This window comes from Narcine bancroftii, chromosome 6, assembly GCF_036971445.1.
Source record: "Narcine bancroftii isolate sNarBan1 chromosome 6, sNarBan1.hap1, whole genome shotgun sequence".
Taxonomy (NCBI): domain Eukaryota; kingdom Metazoa; phylum Chordata; class Chondrichthyes; order Torpediniformes; family Narcinidae; genus Narcine; species Narcine bancroftii.
In genome coordinates, this window is record NC_091474.1 from 232,690,990 (window position 1) to 232,717,627 (window position 26,638).

The 26,638-nt window shown below is 44.1% G+C and overlaps 1 protein-coding gene across 2 annotated transcripts in view; it reads right to left on the reverse strand.

Annotated features, from left to right (window-relative positions):
- Positions 1–26,638, reverse strand: part of mertka (c-mer proto-oncogene tyrosine kinase a) — a 213,495-nt gene that overhangs the window by 110,749 nt on the left and 76,108 nt on the right. For both annotated transcript variants that reach the window (XM_069887682.1, XM_069887683.1), the window contains exons 5-6: positions 5,799–5,885; positions 4,190–4,305 (exon numbers count right to left, since the gene is read on the reverse strand). In XM_069887682.1, coding sequence (XP_069743783.1) covers positions 4,190–4,305; positions 5,799–5,885 — 203 coding nt within the window. The remainder of the gene's footprint in view (positions 1–4,189; positions 4,306–5,798; positions 5,886–26,638) is intronic.

The window sequence follows — 26,638 nt, forward strand, 5'->3', positions numbered from 1 at the left end:
TTCAGCCCCCACCTCGGCAGCATTTCACAGGTGCACAATTGAGAGTATCCTGTCTGGCTGCACCATTGCGTGGTACAAGCATTGGACTGGAAGATCATCAAAACTGCTGAGAAGATCACTGGGGTCTCTCTTTCCACTATTGAGGACATTTACTGGGACTGTTGCTTAAATAAGGCTCAAAGAATCATCAAGGACACTTTCCACACAGCACACAGTATCTTTGACCCACGACTATCAAGAAGGTGATACAGGAGCATCAAAATCGGGACAGCCAGGCTGGGAAATAGCTTCATCCCGTAGGCTGTGAAATTGATGAACAGTGTCCTGTAATTGAGTAAATCATCTTCAAGTGTTAGTGTGTGTGTGTGTGTGTGTGTGTGCGTGTCCGAGTGCACGCGCACACACCATGGTCTGGACAAATGCTCTTGTATTACATAGGAGCGATGAACGAGAGATCAAAAGAATGGATGGAGACTGTACCAATAGCTTTCATGTACTGGATATCTGCCAAGCTCTAGGCCCTCTTTTAGCCTTCACTTGCATCAGGGCCAGCAGGAAAGCAACTTGTGGATATGAAAAGATGGTAAATAAATCCAAGGCTCCTCACCCATTTGGCTGTCTAACTGCCCCTGTGTAAAAGGTAAAGAGGATGGTTGTTCGGGGAGATCAGGCATGGTCTCAATTGTCAATTCACCAGCACTGACAAAGGAATATGGCCAAAAGGTGAAACAACCTCTAAAGAGAAGTGAGACAAGAAAGCCTACAGATGCTGCGATTGTAGACAGTACACAAAACTGCTGGAGGAACTCAGCGAGTCCCAGTGTCCCATTGGAGGCAAAGATAAATAATCAACATTTCAGGCCTGAGCCCTTCATCAAGGGTTGAGGAAAAATCACATAGGCACTTGAGTAAAAAGGGAGGGGTAGGAGGGAAGGAGGGGCAGGGGGAGAAGCACAGGCCAAGTTGATTAAGAGGACAGGAGAGAAAAACTAAGAATTGATCGGTGGAGGGAGGGCAACTCTGTGAAAGCTGAGAGCTGGAGGAGAGGAGACAGAGGGATCGGGAAAGGGAGAGAGACCAGGGGTGGGAATCTGGAGGAAGGAAGGCAGAGGGATCGGGAAAGGGAGAGAGACCAGGGGTGGGGGGGGGGAGCTGGAGGAGCAGACAGAGGGATTGGGAAAAGGAGAGAGACCAGGGATGGTGATCTAGAAGAAAGGAGACAGAGAAAGGAATCAGAAGCTGTTTTTACACCGCAGGTGAGCAGAGACCCTACTTTGTCCCAGTGAAATATCCTGGAATTCAAGACCTCCTGGGCCTTTTACACTGCGGTCCAAATTTGTGGGAATTTGCCCTCCCCGGCAATTTTGGGGGGTCCCAACCGATGTCGTGTTATGCAAGTCCATCCCCCCATCCGTCCCTCACTCCACCACCCCCCCCCCCCCACTGTCCTTCCGCACGTCGCTACAGCAATGCAGGATGAATGACCTACTTCATTTCTCATAATCCCTCACACAGCAAGAACCGCTCTGGGATTATGGTTAACAAGGACGGCCATTCATCCCACTTTGTGCTGCTGTCGCAACGTGCTGAAGCGGCCTGCTGTTGTCAGGCAGTAAGTATCTTTTAATTTTAATCACCTGCGTGACGCAGCATGCAAGCACTGACATCACGAGGCTTCCCTACTTGGCCATTTGGCTCTTCACATCGCAGGGAGAAGGTGGTCCGGGAAAGTTTCTTAGGGCCACGGACCTGTTTAAAATTCCCAGGCCGATTTTTTCACACCACAGGTTCATGGGAGGGTTCCCAGGAATCTCCATTTTACAATGCAGAGCAAAAATGCCGAGAGAGACGGGGGTTGGGGGGGCGTGATTTGGGCCGAATGGAAATAAGAAGTTGATGATCTGGTTGGAGGGTTCCCAGAATATGAGGCGTTGTTCCTCCAATTTGCAGGTGGTCTTGATCTGGCAGTGGATGAGAGCATGGACAGAAATGTCAGCAAGTGAACGGGGCGAGGTATTGAAATGGGTTTCCACTGTGTGATCCTCCCTATTGCAGTGGACGAAGTGAAGATGCTCAAGTCAGCATTCTCCCAGTTTGTGTCCTGTCTCTCCTATGTAGTGGAGACCACAATGGGATCACCGGATGCAGATTTACAAGTGTCCCCTTTCTCCATGTCTTCTTTCCTCCAGATCCCTACCCCTGGTCTCTCTCCCTTTCCTGATCCCTCTGTCTTCTCCTCCAGCTCCCCCCCCACCCACCCGTTGCCTCTCTCCCTTTCCCGATCCCTCTGTCTTCTCCTCCAGCATCCCCCCCACCCACCCCTTGCCTCTCTCCCTTTCCCGATCCCTCTGTCTTCTCCTCCAGCTCCCTCCACCCCCACCCCCCACCCACCCCTTGCCTCTCTCCCTTTCCTGATCTTTCGGTCTCCTTTCCTTCATACTCACAAGTGAACTGTTACGTCACTGAGAAGAGCTGCTTGGGTCCACCAACGGTGGTGAGGGAGGAGGTGAGGCGCAGGTGTCGCATTTCTTGCGGTCACAGGGGTAGGGGCGGAAGTGCCAATGGTCGGAAGGGATGGGTGGACCAGAGAGTCATGGAGGGAGTGGTCATTGAGAAAGGCAGAGAGGGAAGAGAGGGGAAGGTGTGTCTGGTCCTGGGCAGGTGGAGGAAATGGCAGAGGATGATAATGTCAGATGCAGAGTCTGGTGGGGTGGTAGGTGAGTCCTTGTTGCATGTGGAAACCAGGGCAGATGAGCAGGAAATGGAGGATATGTGGAGAAGGGCTGAGATGATGGTGGTAGCAGGGAATCCAGAGTGAGTGAAGGCAAAAACGGAAAAAAACTGAATCGATTCTGTGTTAGTAATTGGTGGAAATTTGAACAGAATAGTCAAACAGGATTCCACCTAAACATTAGCTACTGTCAAAACGTTAAATCTCATCGCTATCCAATGATGTGTCGCTGTTAAAAAAATCTCATCAGATCAAACACATCAGGTGCCATCACTACAATAAGCCAGTAGGTACTGCAGACCATTAAATGTCAGATAGTAAAAGCCTGTTACATCGATCAATCAGCTGTTGTTGCTTGATTTACTGATGCATTGCCTTTAACCCACTCCCATTAAAAGGGAACAGGAGCATTATGATCAGGACTGCCAGGCTGGGGAATTGCTTCTTCCCACAGGCTGCGAGATTGATGAAAAGCATCTTGTAACTGAGTAAATCAGTGCAAATAATTTAGACCGCAAAATCCCTGGGGATGGGTCGATGCCAGAGAAGTGAATTTTCAAGGTGTTTGAGATTGCGTGTTGCGTGGACCTGCTGAGCTAACTACTCGGGACACCAATTTTAAACTTTCATAATTTTTACCAATTTATTTTCCATGATTTTTTTTGCTAGTCGCTTGAGGCAATTCCAAGATTAACAGGGATTTTTACTGTGTACATTTATGTCTTTAGCCGTCCGTGTTACAGCACCAGTGACTCGTGTTCGAATCTGGTGCTGCCTGTAAGGAGTTTGTACGTTCTCCCTGTGTCTGCGTGGGTTTCCTCCGGTTGCCGCGGTTTCCTCCCACCCTCCAAAACGAACAGGGTTGGCAGGTTATTTGGTGTATTTGGGCAGCATGGGTTCATGGGCCGTACTGTTTGTCTAAAGTTAAATTTTAAATATTTTTAAAAATCACATTTAAATTTAAAGTATATATTAATGTATATACGTGATGTGCTGTGTATTGTGTGTGCACTGTTATCCAGAGAAACTCTGTTTCGTCTGGTTGGATATGTACAGTCTGATGATAAAAATTAACTAAATACTGAGGTAACACAGCCAGCAAACTGCTGCTTTGGGAACCAGAGAATGTGTGACAGTCCAGCAACTCAGGAAGTGCCTGAGTTGGTATGAGACCATCCCTGTCCGTCTTCCCTCAACGGCTGCAGGGATTGCGAGTTCAGAAGGGGAAGGGGAGGGCCACAGGCCATAAGTGGATATGAGTGGGAGGGCATGAGAAAAAAAAACGGAGGTGATAGGGGAACAGGATGTGTACATGGATATGAGGGTTATGGGTGGAGAGTGGGAGGGGGGAACTAGTGGAGTTGTGTGATCCGGCACGGACTCGTAGGGCCGATATGGCCTGTTTCCGCGCTGTAAACTGTTATATGGTTATATGTTATGGTTATGGAGGAATGTTACCTGGATTTGGCACACGTTGAGAGTGGCGTATCCATCAAAGCCAGGCTTCCACAGCACTTCCACAATGCGAGCAGTCTGGTTCCGAATCCCAAGGTCGACAGGCGGATCAGGGGCTTCTAAACAGGACAAAGGAATGAAACAAGTGAGAGGCACATGCAGAGCTGCTTCTAGTCGGAAGCTAACTCATTTAGCTGCATACAAGGGGCTGGGGGAAGTCAGATGGTTGGGCAGAAATGGTCAGCCAATAATAGAGACCCCACCCAAAATGAGACCAAGGTTTAAAAAAGAAAGGGTGTGATATGTGTACGATTGGGGAAAGGAAAAAGGGGCCAGGGGTGATGGTGTATTGGACAGAAAGTGTGAGAGGGAGAGACCATGCGATAGGCACAGCAGGAATTAGGGAGAAAAGTGGAAGCAAATGGAGGTGGGCATTACCTAAAGTTATTTTTAAAATGTCCATGTCATTAGGTTTAAGTGTGTCCAAGAGGGATATCATGTGTTCATGGTTCAAAGGTTCCTTTATTATCATGTGCATAAAAACATAAAAATATATTTACTTTCAGCCTCACCCTGACGTTGGATAGGGCCAGGAACCAACAGATCAGTGTGGGAATGACGAGTGGAAACATATTTGCAAATTGACTGCAAACAAACCCAAAACCGCCCCCCCCCCCACTGTACCCATTGGGCCATCTCACTTGTCTCATGATTAGAGGCATTTTAACATGTAAACCAAGCTGTGTTTCTTTGATGGTACGGGGTCTGTTCACTTTGATCCCTCAAGTCCAGGCCTCTGGGAATGTAGAAAGCATGAGAATGGGGGGGAGGGCGGGATTTTGTATAACTAGTCCACTCACAACTTCCCTTTGGAAACCATATCTTTTCAACAGAACACCTCTTCCTTCAACAGCCTCCCACCAAAGAAAATGCACCCTGAGACCTGTTTTACAACCTCCTTAAAAATATCCATGCCATGTAACTCAGTGGTTCTCAACCTTTTTCATTCAACTCACACACCATTTTAAGTAATCCCAATACCATCGCTGCTCTGTGATTAGTAAGGGATTGCTTAAGGTGGTAAGTGAGTTTGAAAACCGCTGTTTTAATCATACTTAATTGACTCGTTATGTGCAAAGGAAATCGCCCAATGAAATTTTTTCTCAAGCACAAGATTTCAGTAACTATTGGGTCTAGAGCAGAGGTTCTCAACCTTCCCTTCCCATTCACATACCACCTTAAGCAATCCCTTCCTAATCAAAGAACATCTATGGCATAGGGATGACTTAAGGCAGTATATGAGTGGAAAGAAAAAGGTTGAGAACCACTGAGTTACGTGGATATTTTTAAGGAGGTTGTTAAACATTGATGTAAGTGAACAAGGACTCAGAGCTTGTAGGGAGATGAGGCAGGAGTGAATGGCAGTAAAAGGCAGAAGAAAATTCAAGGCAAGTTAAAGCTTTGCACCCATGTTACATTTATCGACAAAGGTTAAGCGGGGTTCCCATCATATTCCAGGTGAATTTGCTAAAATAGAAGGGAACACCACCAGGAATACTGCTGCCCAAATTTAGATGGTGCTTTGATCACAATGGGTGTTCATTGTACGTACCCTTTATGTTAACTTGTGCTTTCCTTGACACTGTAACTCCTTTCTCATTGTGAGCTTCACAACTATATCCTGTCCTCCTGTCAACACCTGAAGAGATACAAAAGTTTAAAAAGAGCAACAAAATTATCTGACTTTTGTATCAAATGTTTAAAAAAAATGCAGAGTAAAAATACATGTTTAAACTTCTATTCCAGTATGGGAATAGAGTCACTCTAAGAGGCTACGGTTTACAACATAATAAAAAATTAAATTTCCATCTTGGTTATCTGGAAATTAAAATTTGAAATTCTGCACGTGTCACGCATACGATTCCAGGAAACCTCAAGCTATATATTTCAGAAAATTAACATGATCGTTAGCAGCGGAAAGCAAAAGAGGCCTCATGTTCTCCAGGGTGAGAAATGCTTTGGAAGAATTCATGGGGAAGGTCAGAATCAGAATCATGTTCAAGGATCATGAACAAGTTATAAAATTCGTTACAAGTGCAAATATTGTTAAAAATATTTTAAAATCATTAAATAATTGCAAAATAAAAGAAAGTGAGGTCATATCTGTGGTTCACTATCTATTCAGAAATCTGATGACGGAGGGGAAGAAGCTGTTTTTGCGCCGTTGACTGTTCGTCTTCAGGCCCCTGTACCTCCTTCCCGATGGTAGTAGTGTGAAGAGAGGATGGCCTGGGTGTTGAGGATAGAGGCTGCCTTCTCAAGACACCGCCTCTTGGAGATGTGCTCGATGAGTGAAGACTGGTGCCCGTGATGTCGCTAGCTGAGTTCACAACTCTCTGGAGTTTTTTCCTGCCCTGTGCATTGGCACCTCCGCACCAGAGAGTGATGCAAACAAATAGAATGCTCTCCACAGTACACCTGCAGTAATTTTCCAAACTCTTTGGTGACTGTGGTGAATCTGTGTCGTCCTGTCAGGCTCTCACTGTGTTTAGTCTGCTTTACTGACATTGGACGTGTTTTATCTCCACCACTAAAGACACTCCCCTTGGCTATAACTGTGTATGCACCTGTTATCATTCATTATTGTACCACTAGTTTCTGCTAATAAAAGTCATGATTCCTGGTTACCTACACAGCCTCCGGCTTCTTCATTAACTGGCCCTTCAGTGACATCTCTTCAAACTCCTCACAAAGGATAGCCGCTGGTGAGTCTTCTTCGTGGAGGCCCCAGAATAGCTATTCAGGGATGCTGTCACTGAGGAATTTGAAGTTTTTAAACCCTTCTACTGCTGACCTCTCGAGGACTGGTTTGTGTTCTTCTGATTTTCCCCTCCTGAAGTCGACAATCAGTACGTTATTTTTGCCAACACGAGTGCAAGGTGGCTGCTGTGACACCATTCAACAAGCCGATCTATCTCCCTCCCATACACTTCCTCACTGCCGCCTGTGATTCCACCACTGACCATGGTGTCACTGGTAAATTTGTAGATGGTATTTGAATTGTGCCTGGCCACACGGTCAAGGGTGTAGAGAGAGTAGAAGAGTGGGCTAAGCACACAACCTTGAGGTGTGCCTGTGTTGAATGTCAGTGAGGAGGAGATGTTGATACCGATTTGTACTGAATGTAGGAATAAGTCACTACAAATTCAGAAAGGTATGCAAACCCAGGGATGAGAAATGGAAAACAAGAATCTTTTGTTTTCTCTGATAAACACTCCCGCCCCCCCCCCCCCCACCCACCCCTGAGGCATTGCACCCATCATAGTTGTAAATTGAATGGTCAACATCCATTTATGCAATCCTTGCAATACCAAAGTGGCTGAAACTCAACGGGTCAAGCAACATCTGTAAAAATTTGGGCCTGGGCACTTTTCCAGGAATAGAAACAAAAGGTATGGGGGGGGAGGGGGAAGGGGGAGGAGTGGAGCCTGACAGGTAAGTGGCCATTGGTGGATACAGGTGGAAGAGTAGGAGAGGAAAAAAATGCTGATAAGTCATTGGAAGAAAGAGGGCAGAGGTCAGCTTTCCGATAGAAGATGGGAAGCAGATGGGGAGCTGGAAGAAAGGAGACCTCTAGGGCTAAGGATAGAGAAACTAGAGGGAGGGGGTTTCTCCAGCATATTTGCATTTTGTACAACTCCAGCATCCACAGATTTTCTTGTTTAACTTGTGTAATCCTTGGGCCACTCACCTCATGGAATATGGTAATTGGTGGGCAAGAAACATGATGGAGAACACCAATCTTTCCATTTGGGAATACTGTGAATCGTTACATATGGTCTCACTTTATTGTCCCAATGGGTTGCCCATTGTTCAAGATGGGTCAAATTAATGTACATGCTGACAAACATAGATGGAAAAAATCCATTCCAAACATTTTTCTTGGTTCTCATGAGTCCATCAACTTGGTAAAGGTGCTCATGCGCCTTGCAAAGTGGGCACTTTGAAGTGACCGTGCGTCACTTATCATTACCAGGAGTCACCAAATGGAAGCAGCCAAAGATTCTCCTCTTCCACACCCCAGGGACAATGTTGCGGGTTAACCGATCCTTACTATTGCCCCAACAAGAAATGGTGAACCCACACATTCCTGAGATTGAGGTTGGGATGTCTTCCTTCCTCTGTGGAACTCTCGCCACAGAAGACAGTGGAGGTCACATAATTAAGTATATTAAAGGAGGAATTAGATATTGCCCTTGGGAGAAATGGGGAGAAAACTGGAACAAGGCACTGAATTTGGGTAATCCACCATGATCATGTTGAATGGTAGCACTGGCCAAATGGCCTGCTCCTGTTTCCCACATTTCAACTCTGCTCAGCCAGCGAGGCCACAGTGAACACATTCAAAGCTATTGGTTATGCTACAACCAACCAGTGACCAGAAATATTTTTTGACAACTGTTAATCCCAGACTAATTCCCCATCACGGAGGGAAGTCTTCTCTTAATGAAACAAAAAACACATCTTTTCAATGAAAGATTACTGAAAATTTCTCAGAAATGAAAGGAGTTATGTCACGAGGAGGATATCAGAAATAGCAGCTGTTGTGTATTAGTAGTGATTTAATAATACATTGATACTCAGAGATGCAGAGCTGATTTAATACATGTATAATATGGCTTCTCCCAGTGCACAGTGTATATGGGTGACCACGTCATTACGCAGGATGCGCTGATGCATACACATGCAGGCTTATACATGACACTCTTCCCCTCCAAAAAATAAGTGCTTTGTGAACGTAACATAGGGCACCACTTAACCTCGACTATAACTATGTGATGCCCCCAGACTACCAGTGAGAATTATAGGTATAGTGTCCAGTGAATACATCAGCTGGTTATTGTAAAGTCTTTCAGTCGTGGTTACAGGCTATAAAGTCTTATAGTTTATGGTCCTTCAGTTGTTCTGGAGGACACCTTGCCCTCTTGGATCATCCAGGAGGAGCAGAATCTGTTGGAATACTTTCTGACTTCTCAGGGCTCCTCGCCTGTTCAGGTAGTACCTCAGTGGGTGGGAAGGACTGTGAACTTTGTCTCCGGCGAATCCCACTGGTGCTTTGCTTCGGATAGGAGACAGTGTAAGGGTCCTTTGTGGACCCCGAGGACTGCTCGGTGGAGCAATGATCATTCAAGGAACCTGACTTTCTGAGGATATTTCTGGCATGTTGATGGTAAGTTCTGGAATTTCATCGAAGTCATGAGTGGTGGGCACAGCCCAAGGATCATCCACCGCTCTCAATTGGTCGATGTGCTGTTTCCATATTTTAGTTCCCACCAGTATCGAGTAAGAACAAGGACTCCATTTTTTTTTAAGGATCACTCCTCTCACCCAGGCCTCTCTATTATCTCAGTAGTCTCGTAGGTTTAATGGGAGATGTGGATTGTTTCAGTCAAAGGCCATGTTTGGGTGTACTGCAGAAAGTCTTGTCCAAACATTAATTCAGCTGGTGATCTGCAATTTCGAGGTTCCATGATGTGTTTAAGTATTTCTTAGTTTTCATGGCCCTTTTAAAAGTCTGAAAAAAAAACGTTCTGCTTCTCCATAGGGTGAAGGGTGCTGACAAGATTAATCGCCGTCACCTCCACTGTCCAATTATTTCATCTCTCTTCTCCGTTTCGGGTAGAGGTAAGCGAGACAGTGAGCACGGTTGTTCTGGGTTGCTGGCTCATGTTTCATCTCGTAGTGATATGTGGCGAGCAGAATACCCCACCTTTGAACTCTTGTTGCAGCTAATACCTGCTAATCCTTTCTTAGGACCTAGAGTCAAACTCAGTGGTTTGTTGTCTGTAACTAAGGTACCATAAAAAGACTGGTGAAATCATAATTAAATATTATGGCAAGCCCTTCTTTTTCCAGATGAGCATAATTACGTTCACACATTACCAGGAGGCATAAGCCATCGGTTGTTCCCCCTTTCCTATTGCCTGTGATAGCACCGCTTCTAATCCCACTGGCGAAGCATCCACCATAAGGGTTACTTCTTTACCTGGGTCGCAGTGGACGAGAACACGGTCGCAGTCCACGGCGTGATTCGCTTCTTCATTCCAGCACCATTTCGTTTTTTTTTCCCTCAACAACTGGTTAGGCAGATTGCAGATAATTGACATATTGGGAAGCCACTTCTGACAATCGTTAACTAAACCCAGGAATGACTTTAACTCGGCTCAGTTGGTTGGGTACCTTCGGTACATGTGCTGTCCATTCGGACTCCTTCACTGCTAATTGCAAAACCCAGGTACACGACAGAAGGTACCATAAATACAGACTTGTCCTGTCGCAGGCGGACGTTTGCTTACTGTAATCAAGTTAGGACCTTCTCGAAGTTGGATAGGTGCTCGGTGTCATCTTGGCCTGTAATGATGATGTCATCAAGGTAGCATCCTACATTGATGCTACGTAACATTTTGTCCATGGTCGCTTGAAATATTGCCATTGGGGATTCAGGTAGAGGTGAATAACCCTAAGTGTGTATTGATGGCCACACATTTCTTTGATTCTTTTTCCAATTCTATTTGTTGGTAAGCTTATGGTAAATGCAGCTTTGTAAATTTATTTCCCCCGTTCATGGCTTGGAATAATTCTTCTGCTCTAGGAATAGGGTGTTCAGATATCTGTAGAGCCTGGCTGATGGTGACTTGGTAATCACCACAAATTCGGATTTCCCCATTGGCTTTTCGTACAGGTTCAATGGGAGCTGCCCAATTACTGTATTGAATTCCTTCCAGTATTCCCTCGTGTTTTCCAGTCTGGCGAGTTCTGATTCGATCTTTCCTTTTACTGCAAGTGGTACCATTCTGGCCTTAAAGAATTTCGGTTCCACATCTAATTTCAGCTGCAATTTTGCCTGAACTCCCAGGATTTTTCCCCAAGTCCCTTTTGAAAACCATTCGATACTTCTTTGGTTCCAGTTTTGGCTGGGGTGGCTCTTCTTCCTGGCTCAAGTTCTTTACTGATCCAATTTTTAACTGAACTTGTGCTAGCCAGTCTCTTCACCAATGATGTAGAAGGATAGTCTTTGGCGTTTGTTCTTTATATTTCACGTTTACGTTGCATTTTCCGCACGCTTTGACTTTATACCCTAGGACTGTATTTAAAAACCGTGTCAGCCTGCTTAAAGATGAGGTGAGAGAAAATTTGCTGTTTCATAGTTAAAGGCATCGCAAAACTGCTGCTCCTGTGTCGTTGTTGATTTTTACCTTCTCATAGAATTCTGATTTTCTATCATTAAATCCATGACTATACATGATCTTCTCTTCTTCTGAGTTGTTTCCTTGCCAGTGCTCGGGCTTTCATCCTTCTCTTCCAGCATTTTCACTCCAAAGGGATGTTTTCCATGTCTTGGTTTCTGCTTTTTATCAATTCCCCATCCCAGGCATCTGGCTCGGAGATGGCATTTTGATCTTTTGAAACAACAATTATCCGGGCTGTGGTTGTATTTCCTGCAGCTAGTAGATCTCTTTGGTCGATGTCCAAGTTTCTATCGGCCATTTCTCCAGCAGCTGTCTTGCATACTGCTTCAAGTGTTACATCGTCCATGCTTAGTAGTTTCTATCTGGTATTGTGGTTGGCCAAGCCCTTATCGCTTCATTTAAGAATTGATCAAAATCACAATGTTTTGCTAGCTAAAGCAAGAATTCGCTTGTAGACTTGCCTGTTCTTTGTTTTTGATCATAACTGGTGGTTTGGGACTTAGATGTTCCCCTACTGTTGTACACAATTATGCGTGTGTTTTTGTCCCCAGATCCTCTGGTTTCAGTAGGTCAAATGTGCAACTGCCCATTAGGCTTAAAAATAGGGACCGTTTTTGTGTTTATAGGCAGTGCCTCATCAATATTATGAACTAGACAGTAACGATTAAATCTATCTGTGTAGTTCAACCAGTTTTCTTCTGACTCCACGAAATTGCTGGATTTTACTTCCGCCATTTTGAGATTTCAGTCCTTTGTCTTCCTTTGTTCTTTTGTGGGGTCTACTGTGTCATAGGAACATAGGAAGTAGGAACAGGAGTAGGCCAAAAATGGCCCATCGAGCCTGCTCCGCCATTCAATAAGATCATGACTGATCTAATTTATGACCTAACTCCACCTACCTGCCTTCTCCCCATATCCCCTAATTCCTCTATCATGTAACCAAATTTTAAATATGTTTAATGAGGCAGCCTCAACCACTTCCTTGGTTAGAGAATTCCAAACATTTACTACTCTCTGGGAAAAACTATGTTTCCTCATCTCTGTCCTAAATCTACTCCCCCGAATCTTGAGACTGTGGCCTCTCGTTTTAGTTTCCCCGGCCAGCTATCCTATCCATACCCTTCATAATCCTATATGTCGAAAAACTGCTGTTTCGCTCCACTGTTTGGGGCATTCCGTTTTGATCCTCGTCACGGCTGTGTGTATCAGTGATTTTGTAATACTTTAATACTCAGAGACGCGTGGCTGCTTTAATACAGTTCATATGGTTTTCCCGCTACATGGTATATATGGGTGACCAGGATGTGCTGATGTCATACTCTTGCAGGCTTATACATAACAGCAGCAGACCACAGAGCCCATCCAGAATGCTCAAATCATATCCTCTGATAGTACAAGTACACCCCAACGAAACAGTGTTCTCTAGTCCTTGGTACAAAACATGCAAACACACAATTAGGCGCCACACAAATACAAACAATACATACGCAAGACAAGTATTCATATATACAAATAAATAAACATTGTTTTGTAAATATGAGTCTCAGGTAGTTAGTGTGAGCAGTTCCTTGGGTCATTCAACATTTTCACTGCCCGTGGGAAGGAGCTGTTCCGTCCCTCTTCAGACAGTGATCCTGGTTGATCTCATCAATGGGGGGAAGGAGGGAAGACTCCAGTCATCCTCTCTGCCATTCTTATGTTCCAATGGATTGACCTCCAATCCAATTCTCTTTAGCAACCCTACTGCACGATGATATAGCTGGCCAGACGCTCTTGATAGACTCCTATAGAAAGTTGACATGTTGGTTGGCAGTAGCTTTGCCCACTTCAGTCTTCTCAGAAAGTGCAGTCACTGTGGTGCCTTCCAGACAAGTGAGGAAATTAGTGCTCATGGTAAGTCACTTGTGAAATGGACTCCAAGGAACTTGGTGTTCTCTATTCTCTCTCCCCATTCATCTGGATCTCAGTTTCATCGGAGATGACTGCACGACTCGTTGAGGCATCTGTGCCTGGATGGAAGGACCGAGCGATGTAGTCGGATGATGGCCTTCTGGGACCAGTGGGCACCGCATGGGGGGCAAGGGCGCATCCTGGGCACAGGCAGCAACATTTTAATTTGAGTCTTTTTTTGGGGTTTGTAACAAGCCTAAAGGACCCCAAAACCCAGCAGCAATAGACATTCACCAAGACAAGTAGTTACTTAAACAAAATTTGTTTTTAATTATCTTTAAACATGAAAACAGAATCAAACTTTATCATATCTATTAACTTAACTAACCTTAACCCCCTTCGAATTCTAAGTGTACGTGCATGATTTGCTCCTCCCATATGTCCAATATACCTTAGAGCTTGTTCTCATTGAGTTAAGTAACAGTGTTATTGCATGCAATTTAGCCCAGAAATGATATATCTGAAATTCTGGCAGCATGCATTTGGGTTGGGATGGTTTGTGAGGTGCAGAGAATCCTGACTGAATTTCCTGAGACAAAACCAGCGTGATCACTGGGTACTCATTTCTTGAGATAAATCACAATAGCCTACTCCTTTTCTTTTAAAGCCTGTAATGGATAAATATTGGGAGGAATTTGGTAAGATTACATACATGCACACATTTTAAAACAGATCTTATTTGAAATACTAAGAATTCATATTCAGTAACATTGCAGAAACTTTGGAGAATGATATGCACATTTCACAAGTAGATGCTAATTGAAATGATATCATGAAATGAATAGACCATTGTCTTGGAGGAGACAAACTGGCTGTTTGCAAGTCCTACAGAGTGCTCACAGAAAGGTCACTCCTGGGTTTTGTTTACCTAAAACAACAGCTTGACCAAGAGGGAGAACCCCTATGATTTGCTGAAGAAGGTGTGTAAATTTAAGAAAAGTTCTTTGGTTCACAGTTCAATCTAACTTCTCGTTCTTCCAAGTTCTCTGGATGCAAGCAATTCCTATACTGTGCACAGAATTTAAAATGTATAAAGTTCGCCAGGTAAATGTTTACCGCTCAGGAAGGTTCTTGCAGGGTTTGCAGAGAAATTTATTGTTCCAGGATTTCCACAACTGAGGTACCACCATTGTCTTAACTCAGCGACATTACCTCAATGTCTCACTGATGAAACTTGCCCCATCAGGGTTCTCCAGATGGTAATCCCTTTCTTTCAGGCTAACACAGAGTTCCTTTCTATTCCTCTTATTCAAAGAGAAACAACAGACAGATAGCACTTCCAGCTGCCCACCACTCTTGAGCTTTCTGTTTCCAACCAGCTTTTCTTGGCTTGTTTCTGCCATGATTGTTCAGTCTCTTTCAGTGTCATGCACTGGCTGAGAGAACTTGTTGGGCTTGTCCTCTCTATCTCCAACTGCCAGAAAGTCCATGTGACTCTCCCACTTGCAAAAAACCCCACCTTCTTCAGCAAATCATAGGGGTTCTCCCTCTTGGTCAAGCTGTTGTTTTAGGTAAACAAAACCCAGGAGTGACCTTTCTGTGAGCACTCTGTAGGACTTGCAAACAGCCAGTTTGTCTCCTCCAAGACAATGGTCTATTCATTTCATGATATCATTTCAATTAGCACCTACTTGTGAAATGTGCATATCATTCTCCAAAGTTTCTGCAATATTACTGAATATGAATTCTTAGTATTTCAAATAAGATCTGTTTTAAAATGTGTGCATGTATGTAACCCACTCTAATCTTACCAAATTCCTCCCAATATTTATCCATTACAGATTTTAAAAGAAAAGGAGTAGGCTATTGGTGATTTATCTCAAGAAATGAGTACCCAGTGATCACGCTGGTTTTGTCTCAGGAAATTCAGTCAGGATTCTCTGCACCTCACAAACCATCCCAACCCAAATGCATGCTGCCAGAATTTCAGATATATCATTTCTGGGCTAAATTGCATGCAATAACACTGTTACTTAACTCAATGAGAACAAGCTCCAAGGTATATTGAACATATGGGAGGAGCAAATCTTTTGATACACTCCAATTTGGTAATAGAAAATTGCCTTGGCATTTCACAAAGAAATGAATGATTTAGCTATTAGTCTCAAATACTTTCCATCACAAATCCAGACACCTTCATCTCCCACTGTGAATGTATATATAATTATTGACTCAGCATCCTTAGCTTTCTTGGAAGTGGAGAATTCCAAGGATCCACAATATTTTGGGAGAACTACCACAGATTAGTCTGAATGGGTTGTCCTCTTACCCTAAGAAGATGCATCCTCTGGTAGAGAAAGCATCCGACCTCATCAAATTTTTTCGGAGCCATGCCCGTATCAATGAGATCCGCTCTTACTTTTCCTCACTTCAGACCCTGATTGAAATTTCAAGAGATTTGGAATCTAAAAGTCTAATTTTGTGATGAGAAACTGCTTTGCTGGAAGTTGCAATGACCCTTGGTCACTGCTACTGAGGTTATGAAGCATTCAGATCATCACGGGTTCCTCCCACACAGAAATGACCTCTGGGCCAGTTCACTTGTCATCCATCAACCCAGCAAACGATCAGCTAAAATTCCAGCACAAACAAGGCGCCTCACTCATTTTAGGAAAAGTACGAAGGCCTTCAGAATTGGAAAATACAATTCCCATCCCAACATAAGACCTCCATGCATACACAAACACACACATGGACAGCATCACCAATGCTCCATTCACCCAATTATTAATCATTACTTGTGAATCAAATTCAAATTTATTGTCAGAGTAATACATGACATCACATACAACCCTGAGATTTATTTATTTATTTTTAATTATGCAGGCCAGGTGGAATTTCTACTTATCTGTAACTAAACTGCATTCAAGAAAAAAAAATCCACAAAAGAGAGAAATGTAAACAAACTGATTGTGTACAACAGGAAAAAAAGTTCAGTAATAAATAATGTACAAATTAAGAGTCCTTGAATGAATCCTTGATTGAGTTTGTCGTAGAGGAGTCTGATGGTGGAGGGGTAGCAACTGTCCCTGAACATGGTGGCGCGAGTCCTGTGGCACCTACACCTCTTTCCTGGTGGTAGCAGCAAGAAAAGAGCATGTGTTGGGTGGTGTAGATCCTTGATGATTACTGCTGCTGCTCCCCGACGCCAGAGTTCCCTCAGTGGTGGGGAGAGTATTGCCTGTGACATTCTGGGCTTTCCTCATTCATTAAGATGTGGCTGGTGATGCCATTTCATACCCACATGGCAGAGAAGAGAGCAGCACTGGTACAGAGCAGCCTGTTAACTCTGCCCAAAGGAAACTAATGAGCTTATCAAGAGAATCCAGGACAATCAGAGCTTTGTAACCATGTTTACTCAGCACAGCTAAGGCAGCTGACTTGAAATGGCCAGGGATAAGAGTTCCTGGCAGCAGTGCTGATCTTTCATTTTAAAGATACACATTTGGTTTCCAAATTATCAGTTTCACATGAACACAAATTTCTTCAAAACAAGGGCAAAGTAAAGTTCATCCTTAGGTCAGAGCATTGAGATTTGTACCAATCTTCAAACATTCACTTGCCCTGCCAAACTGAGGCTACCAACAAATTGAAGGAACAATGCCTCAAATTCTGTCTGGGCACTTTCCAACCAGACTGCATTAAGATCGACCTCCAATTTCCATTAAACCAATCCACCCCAGTCTCTTTCTTTCCCCATCCCTCGGTCACCTTTCTTCCAGCTCCCTGCCTCATTCCCTTCCCTCTCCTGTCAGAGATCCCCACATCCTCCTATCACTGCTTCGCTTCTTTATCTTCTACCCTCCACCTGCAACTGTGAAGCCTGTACTCCTCTCCCTCACCCTTCCCCCTTCATCTCCTCTACCCACCTTTTTATTCAGGTGGCTGTCTGCTTTTAGCTTATACCTGATGAACCACTCAGGCCCAAAACGTTGGTGACGTTTCCTATGGACGTGACGTCCATATTGATTTACCACAACTTACAAACCAATAAATACGCTCACTCGTTTCTTTATTAGTCACCAGACTCCCCAAACACCACCAAGCCAAAGCCCTCTGATCTTCTCATTGGCTCACTGCCACATGGGTGACCCTGACACTCTCACTCTCTTCCTCCCATGTCCGAGATCCATCACCCATATACTGATGTTTAACAGACCCGCCCAAGCATGCTATTACTCCCGTCCATCGTTTCGCTTACATCATCAGCGGACAATTAACCCATAATCTCTCAAGTGTTTAGGATATGAGGGGGACCAGATCACCAAGGGGAAAACGGGAGAACTACATAATCAGCGCCCAACGTCAGGATTAAACTCAGGGCTCTGTAGTTGCACGACAACACCTGTACTTTCTGCCCCACACTCTTGCTACATTAAAACCAATGCCAAGAGCAGCACCTGCAATTCATTAGGGTGGCTCACAAAAAAACAAACAGGAGATTTGCAGATTTCACTCATTTCCATTCCCTAATGGAACAATGACTGAAACAACAAAGCTGTGGCAGAACATAAATGCCATAGCCTGTTTCAAAACCAAATCTGGTAAAGTAGCAGATGGTAAAGCTTCTCTCCCAGAGGAACTCAATCCTTTCTTTGCCTGATTTCACGTCAGTAAAAGTGAAGAACCACCCCTCTACACCCCCACATCTCCTGATGATCCCCTCCTGTCCATATCTGAGGATGACGTGCGTTCTGCCTTCAGGAGAGTGAATCCGAGGAAAGCATCCGGCCCGGATGGAGTACCTGGCCGAGGATAAAAAATCTGCACTGACCAACTTACCAATGTATTCATGAATATCTTTAATCTATCACTCAAGCAGAGCATGGTATCCACCTGTTTCAACAGGTGTCAATCATAACCGGTGCCTATGAAGAGGGTAGTGACCTGCCTTAACGACTATCAACCAGTAGCACTTGCAGCAACAGTGATGGAAGTGTTTTGAAAGGCTGGTGTTGAAGCGGATCAGCTCCTGTCTGAGTGGAGACATGGATCCATTCCATTTTGCCTATCGAAGAAACAGATCTACTGTGGATGCCATCTCACTGGCTCGACACAAAGCCCTGGAACACCTGGACAGCAAAGATGCATACATCAGGATGCTCTTTATCAATGACAGTTCGGCATTTAACACCGTCATCCCCTCAAAACTGATCAGCAAACTCCAAGATCTGAAAGTTAACATCCCACTGTGTAACTGGATCATGGATTTCCTCACCTCCAGACCACAATCAGTAAAGATTGGTAAGAATTTCTCCACAGTCTCCATCAGTTCCAGAGCACCACAGGGTTCTTAACCCCCTTCTCTACTCGCTTTACACCTACGACTGTGCAGCTCAGTATGACAATAACACATTTACAAATTTTCCAACGATACCGTGGTAATGGGTTGTATAAAGGAAGGGGATGAGTCAGTAGACAGGACGGAGATTGAAAAGTTGGCTGAATAGTGCAGCAACAACCTTTCACTCAATGTCACCAAAACTAAGGAGCTGATTGTTGACTTCAGGATCCAGTGATCATGGGGGGCGGGGGGGAATCAGAGGTGGAGAGGGTGAGCAAATTTAGGTTCTTGGGAGTCACTATCTCGGAGGATCTTTCCAGGACCCAACACACCAATGGCATCAAGAAGAAACCCCATCAGCGGCTAGATTTGGTATGACAGAGGTGGGGTGGGAAGTGTGCTGACTGGCTGCATCGCAGTCTGGTATGGGGACACCATTACTCCTGAGCATAAAGTAGTGGACGCAGCCCAGGACATCACAGGCAAAACCATCCCCAGTAGAGTACATCTGCAGGGAATACTGCCATTGGAGGGCAGCAGCAATCCTCAAAGACCCACAACACCCAGCACACGTTCTGTTCTCACTGCTGCTGTCAGGAAAGACTCACACTGCCAGGCTGAGGAACAACTGCTACCCCTCCACCATCTGATTTCTCAACATCAAAATCAGAGAGTCATTTAAGGGCTCTTCCTTGTGCACTTTATTGATTTTCTTTTGTTCTCTCTGTATTGCACAGTTTGTTTACATTCATTATCTGTTTACAGTTCTTTTATTTTTTTTACACGTTTATGCTGTGTTCAGTTTATTTTTGCATGACCAATTAGTAGTAATCCTGCCTTGTCCCCCCAGGAAAAAGGAATCTCAAGGTTGTTTGTGATGTCATGCACGTACTCTGACAATAAATCTGAAATCTTAATACATTTTGGGTGCATTTCCCCACAGCAGCTGGCAGAGCACGGAGTTGATGCTGCATTCTTGCCCATGTCATTCCATGACGTTGCAGCATCACTAAGCCTGCCACAGAGACTGGGGTGGGGAAAGGGCATTGGTCGCAACACCTCGGGATCCCAACCAATCCCAAACAGCAAGTGGCCACAAGTTATTTTGTCATGGATAAGATCACAGACTATGACTCTCAGGTACAATGGCGGAAGGTCGTCGCCACTGATACTGGCTGAAAAAGTAATTAGAACATGAAAGTGATTGTCGAGGCATTGAAATGCTAACAAGGACACTTTAATTTGCTTATCCTTCACAGAATATTACAGCACAGTGCATGCCCCTCAGATGCACAACGTTGTGCCAATCTATGTAAAGGAAAAAAATCATGAAACAATAATTTTCCCCCATCTCATACCCCTCTATTTTTTATTGTATCTATGTGCTTATCCAAGAGTCTTTTAAATGTCCCGATTGTACCAGCGACCCCTCCCCCCCCCCCCCACCCAGACAATGCATTCCATTCTGAGTTTTTAAAAAAAGTTAACTCTAACATCTCCCCTAAACTCACCTTGAGTAAATGTCCTCTGGTATTTTCTATTGTTGCCCAGGAACAAGGTGCTATCTACCCTTTTCTGGGCCCCTTATTATCTTATACTGTATACCTCCATTTAATCACCTCTGATTCTTTGTCGCTCCAAAGAGAAAAGTCCAAGCTTCGCATGACCTGTTCTTCAACATCCTGGTAAATCTCGGTCAGCACGTCTCAAAAGAGTCTGCATTCTTCCTGTGATGAGTTTTCTGGAGCTGTGACATGACCTCACGGCTCTTAAACTTAATCTCCTGACTAATGGTGGCAAACCCTCCATAACCCCTCCCCCCCCCCCCTTCGCCACCCTATCAACTTGCAATGGCAACCTGGAGGGATCTCTCCGTTCCTCCATACGGACAAGAATCCTGCCATTAACCAAGCACTCCACCTTCCAAGTCCATAGGAGAATTCCTGCCCATTTTACTGGGAGCTAAACATGAAGGCTGCAGCTTGAGCAGAGAAACAGAGGTGAGCATCAGGGGCAATTCAGGACGAGTTTTATTGTTTAAAAATTATGTGCACGTTTGGAATAGGAATCGGTCTCTTTCTGGACCAAAAACTTTTCAAATGGTCAAGGTTTTTTTTTAGACATTTCAGTCAAAGTTAACAAGGCAAGTTCAGCGACTCACAATGTAATAGGCAGGGTTTTCCTTCTGCGACAGATTAAACCATCAGGGAGAAGGCAGCAGGAAGCAATTTACTTCCCTCCCAGTTTCCCAGACCAAACTTTAATCTCCAGAAGGTGGGGCTTTTGTCGATAGGCTTAAACCTTCTTTGGCAGACAGATCCCTCTCCCTCGGTTCTCGTTTGTTCAATTTTGTCACTCGAGACCTCAGCTGTTAAGCAGCAGGCACCTTTCCCCTTGAGTTTCTGAACTCAGCCCCCTCCATCCACAGTCCAAGCGCAACATGGATTTGGGAGGCTGCCATTTCTCATCCTGACACAAAATTTCCAACCCTTTCATCAAAATGTATGGAATCCCAGGCACACATTCTGGCACGAGGCCATTCCGCCCACTGGATCCAAGCTAACTTACTCAGATTAATCCCATTCCCCAACTTCTTTGCCCTTAATCTATTCTTTTTCATGTTCATTGACCTCTCCCATCTGCACTCTGGTGATTTGACAACTCACCAACCAGAACATCTTTGGGATAGAGGAGGCAACTGGAACACCAGGAGAAATCTCATGCAATCAGTGGGAGAAAGTGTAAACACCACGCAGGCAGCACTGGAGCTCATGTGAACCTGCTGCACCAGTCCATCTCCTCGCAGTAGTATAATTGCTCATTAAAGTCAGTTCTTTTTAAAACATAGACAGTCGAACACAGGGACATGTCCTTTGGTCCACAATGCTCGCACTAAACATGATACCAGATTAAACCAAACCTTTTCTGCCTGCATACAATCCCTCCAAATTCACGTCTATCCATTAAACTCTTCAACACTAATATAAGGCCTGCTTCTGCCATTGCCCCGGCAGTCAATTTCATGCACCCACCACCCTCTTGGTGGGGTGGGGGGAGTTTTTGCTCACACATCATCTTAAACTTTCTTTTTCTTACCTGAAATGTATGTCCTATTATTTCATATTTTTACCCTGGGGGAAGAAAGATTAAGACATCCACCCTACCTGTACCTCTTATCATTTTATAAAGATCTCAATTTTGCATCACCCTTTTCTTACTTTGAGGCTATAAATCCACCCACCACCCCCTCACCACCCCCCCAAACTCCAGTTCTTTGGAAAACTTCTGCCTGATCAAACCTCCAAGTACTTAAGAACTTTTTAAACATCTCCAGTGGGATCACCTCTCGTTCTTTGAAAGTCAAGATACTATAGGCCCAGTATGTTCAATCTCTCAGGCAAATGAATTCAGCATTCATTTTAAGTTAAGAGTGGAGCAGCATATCAACAAACCAAGTGAATTTATTGCAGAGATTCAGCTCAGCAAATTCACTGGAAGGTCTTGAGGAAGCAGAGTTCAATGAAAGGTGTCATCAACTTCATCAATATCAACCTCCAATTTCTTGTGGCCCCCTCTTCCTCTTCCCCTCCCCTCCCCCCCATGCCCCCACTTGCCATCGCCCCTCTGGCCCCATTCCTCATTCTCTTTCCCCTGCTCCACCCTCACATCCTGCCTGCCTGTCACCCACACCTTCCTTCCCCAGCCCCCACCTTCTTCCTTTCCTTCCTCCTATCAGTGCATCTTTCCCAGCCCTCTTCCCTCCCTCCCCGCCTACATTTTATTTGCATGTCCACTCAGTTCCTGCCATCCCTAAGGAGGGCTTCTCAGCCTAAAACATCAACCATATTGTTTGCTCGATAAACCAATAGAGAACAAAGCAAGTAGATCGTGAGGGATCGTGTAGAGTGTGAAAGGGCAAGTCATGTTAACATTAGAACCAGAGGACATGACAGCACAGACACAGGCCCTTTGACTCTTTTAATATGTGCCAAATTATTTTTCTGCCTTGTCCCACTAACCTGCACCCAGACCATATCCCTCCCGTCCATGTATCTGTCCAAATTTTTGTTGAATGTCAAAATTGAGCCAATTCAACTGGCAGCTTGTTCCACACTCTGCATGAACAAGTTCCTCCTAATATTCCCCTTTCATCCTTAACCCACATTCTCTTATTTTTATCTGACCTAACTTCAGTGGAAAAAGCATGCATGCATTTACAGTGTATATACCATAATTTTGTATACCTCTATCAAATCTCCCCTCACAGAACACTACAGTACAGGCCCTTCAGCCCTCCATGTTGTGCCAACCTATATATTCCTACCAAAAAAAAAATGAAACCCATACCACCTCATAGCCCTCTATTTTTCTTCTGCGCTCCAGGGAATAAAGTCCAGTGTTACTGCAGCAACAGGTGATCATCATGAGCCAAACAGCATTGCTGGGCTTAAATATATTGTAATAGCAAGGACACAAGATCCATTGAAACCAAACTTATAGGATGGTCACAAGCTGAAGAAGTTCTGAGAGGGAAAAAGTCTTTCATATGTAAATTCAAACATTGGTCATAGATTTTCTGCGAATCCCTGCAACCAGCGCAAATCGGCTCACAAGTGATGAGTCAGGAATTTCAACCTTAAGTTCTGCTCCACCGCCAGGCCCTTTTTGGAAACAGCAGCTGGTAAATTTCAAAGTGAAATGGAGCTTCCACACTGGAGTAAGAACAACAAGCCCAAGAACCAAAAAAAGAAAATTCAGGATAATGCTCTTCAAAAAAAAACCCACATGCGCAAAAAACAGCAAATTGACCCTGGCAGATTCCTGTTACGAATAGAACAAAGAAATTACAATTATGAAAACCCTCGTTACTGAAATCCCCAGGCGCTGAAATGGACAAGGATCAATTACCCTGTGCTTTGTTTACCACAAGATATGGAACGAGTCCACTTCTATCAAAAGTAAAATTCAGAGTAGAGCACCAGTGAACAGGGTACGTATCCGGCGCTGCATCTAAGGAGTTCATCTGTTCTCCAGTTTCCTCCCACCCTCCAAAAACAGAAGGGATTGTGGGTTAATTGGATACCACAGGACTCAATAGCCAGAATCGACTTCTACAGTGTTGCGAATAAAAGAATTTAAAAGATAAAAAGTAATGTTACTTTTTATTCCTCCCCCCCCCCCCCCCCAACTTGGTGGTTCAAATTTTTCAGGAACTAATCGGAATCAGAGTGGAATTATGCAATGAAAACAAATTTAAAGTTAACAGTTTCTGTTCAGAAATATTGTTTCGTTTCATATTTAGATTGTACACATGCTATCTCCGAATAATATTTTAATAATATTGTTCAATCTGATAATCAATCAAGTCTTGTGAATTGCAGGGGGAAAGGTGAAAATTTTTAATATTTTCAAATTAAACTGTTTAAATCTTTCAGGGCTGCATGAACAAAAGATGAGCAGCTCCAGATTAGATGCAAAGAGACAGGCAAACTGGGATGAAGCCAATCAAAAACAGAGCAGGACGTACCTAGTGCAGGATTACAAGTAGGGTGCCCGGAGGACAGCTTTGCCCTCCAACACTAAATACCTTGTCCACGTCACAAGACATAATCAGTGTCATTGAGGTTTAAATCTGTGCATTAAACTGCCATCATTGGGCAATGGACTCAAAACCTTTGGCTTTCTCCAAGCACTTTCCAGCTCCACATGATAGTTAAGTCACACGAAGCTATCACCAAGGCCTCACGTCAAGTTCAAACTCAAGTTTATCGTCATCTGATCTTCTACGTCAACCAAACAAAAATGGCACTTCTCTGGACCGCGATGCACACACAGGTGGTACACAGCACATGCTGATCACCTATGTGCCTGAAGATATAAAGTAAAATGAATATATATAATTATTTTGGATGATTTACTTGGTTACAGGATAGCATTCACCAATCTCGCAGCCTGCGGGAAGAAGCTAATTCCCAGCCTGGCAGTCCTGATTTTGATGGTCATAGTCTTCCTTCTTGATGGTAGTGGGTTAATGATGCTAAGTGCTGAATGGAAAAGGTCCTCAATAATTCTTTGAATCTTATTTAAGCAACACTCCTGGTGAATGTCAATAGAGGGAGCTTCAACTGCCAAACAAACTCCCCTTAATTTCCCTTTCACAATTTATAATCCTAATTTTTATTTTCATTTCAGCATCGCTTTTGCTGAGTCAAGTTGATTTTTACCTATTTCGATTAATTTATTGTTAATCAGCCATTCTCAATGGGGACCCAACCACCACCCCCATTGAGAATGGCTGATTAACAATAATCGAAATAGGTCAGGCATGTGCAGAGTGTAAATAGAGTGAACTGCCATCAGTCTCTGCCAGTCATCCCACACATCACAAAGTAAAAACATGACCTTCGCTGTGGAGTGTGGAACTGGAAAGCACAAAGGCACCAATGTTGTATGTGTGGAGTTGTATGGAGAATGGAAATAAAGGAATAAATCAGACAAAATGTCAGACATTTCAGGGGGGAAGAATGATTTGTGCTGAGTACAATTTTTGTTAAAAAATCATTTTGATCTTCTAGCAGAGCGCAAGTTGGCACCTGAATTCAAGAAGAAAAGGCCTGAGTGGAAGAAACACAAAGCAAACAGCACTCAGCTGCTGGTGGAGTCGTTTACCCAATTCCTCAATACTTGAAAATAGAATTAGTCTGATTGCTATCAAGATACCAAAGTTGAATAGGCTTGCCTCAATGCTGTCTCCATGTTCTTGTGTTTGTTAGGACATCAGCTCCACAATTTCGTATACGTGAACATTGCTTGCAAAGCCCCATGCTGAAACTAGTTTCATCACAAGTCAGCAAGTTATTAATTTAAATAGTAAATCATGGCTCGGACAACCTCCTTTTATCCGTTCAGAAGAACACAAGCATTCGGAGCAGGAGTGGGCCATTCAATGGTTGACGCTGCTCCCCGATTCAGCATGACCGTGGCTGATCTGGCTAGGGGCTCAGCACCACCTGTCTGTCTTTTCTCCATAACCCTTTAATTCTTCAACTTTGCAAAAAATCTATCCGCATTTTAAACCTATTCAATGAGGCAGCCTCCACTGCTTTGTTGGGTGCAGAATTTCACAGATTTGCTGCTCACTGGGGAAAGCAGTTCCTTCTCATCTTCCAAGGGATCCATGTTCATTCTCACTTCCTCTTCATAAAAACATTTTTCTTTTATATTTTGTACTAACTTACTTCAATAATCTATCTTCCCTTTATCGCTTGCTTAGTGGTCCTTTGACACTCTTTAACGTTTTCCCAATCATCCAGTGCTCTTGGTGACTTTGTATACGAGGTTTTCATTTGATGCCTTCTTTCATTTCCTGATTTACCCAAGGCTGGCTCTCCCCAGCCTTAGCGACCTTGCTTTTGCAATATACTTTGGCTGAGCATCTAAAAATCTCAACCATCTCACCATGTTCCCAATCTGCATGAGCCAACTCCTCCCTCAAGAAAGTGATCACAGACGCATTGCATGAAGTCCTCTTCAAGGCTGCCTTCCCAATTCCATTTGCCCAGTCTTATGTGCACGTTCGTCCCCCATGACAACTACTACTCCATTCTTACATGCATCAGATACTTCTCGGGTTTGTTTTTAACCTGTACCACTGCTATATTTATTACGTAGCCTGTACCTAAATCCCCACCAGTGCTTTTTTTTTTCCTCCCTTCACTTTTCGAATCTCGATACAGATCTCATCGCGACACTGTTAGCGCAAAACTGTTACAGCGCCAGCAATGTGGGTTTGAACACGGCAGTGTCTGAAAGGAGTTTGTACACTGTCTCCCCGTGTCTGCATGGGTTTCCTCCAGATGCTCCGGTTTCATCCCACCCTTCAAAACGTAGGGGGATTATAGGTTGATTGGGCAGCGCAGGATCAATGGCCGGAAGGGCCTGTCACCAAGCTGCAAGTCCCAAAACTTC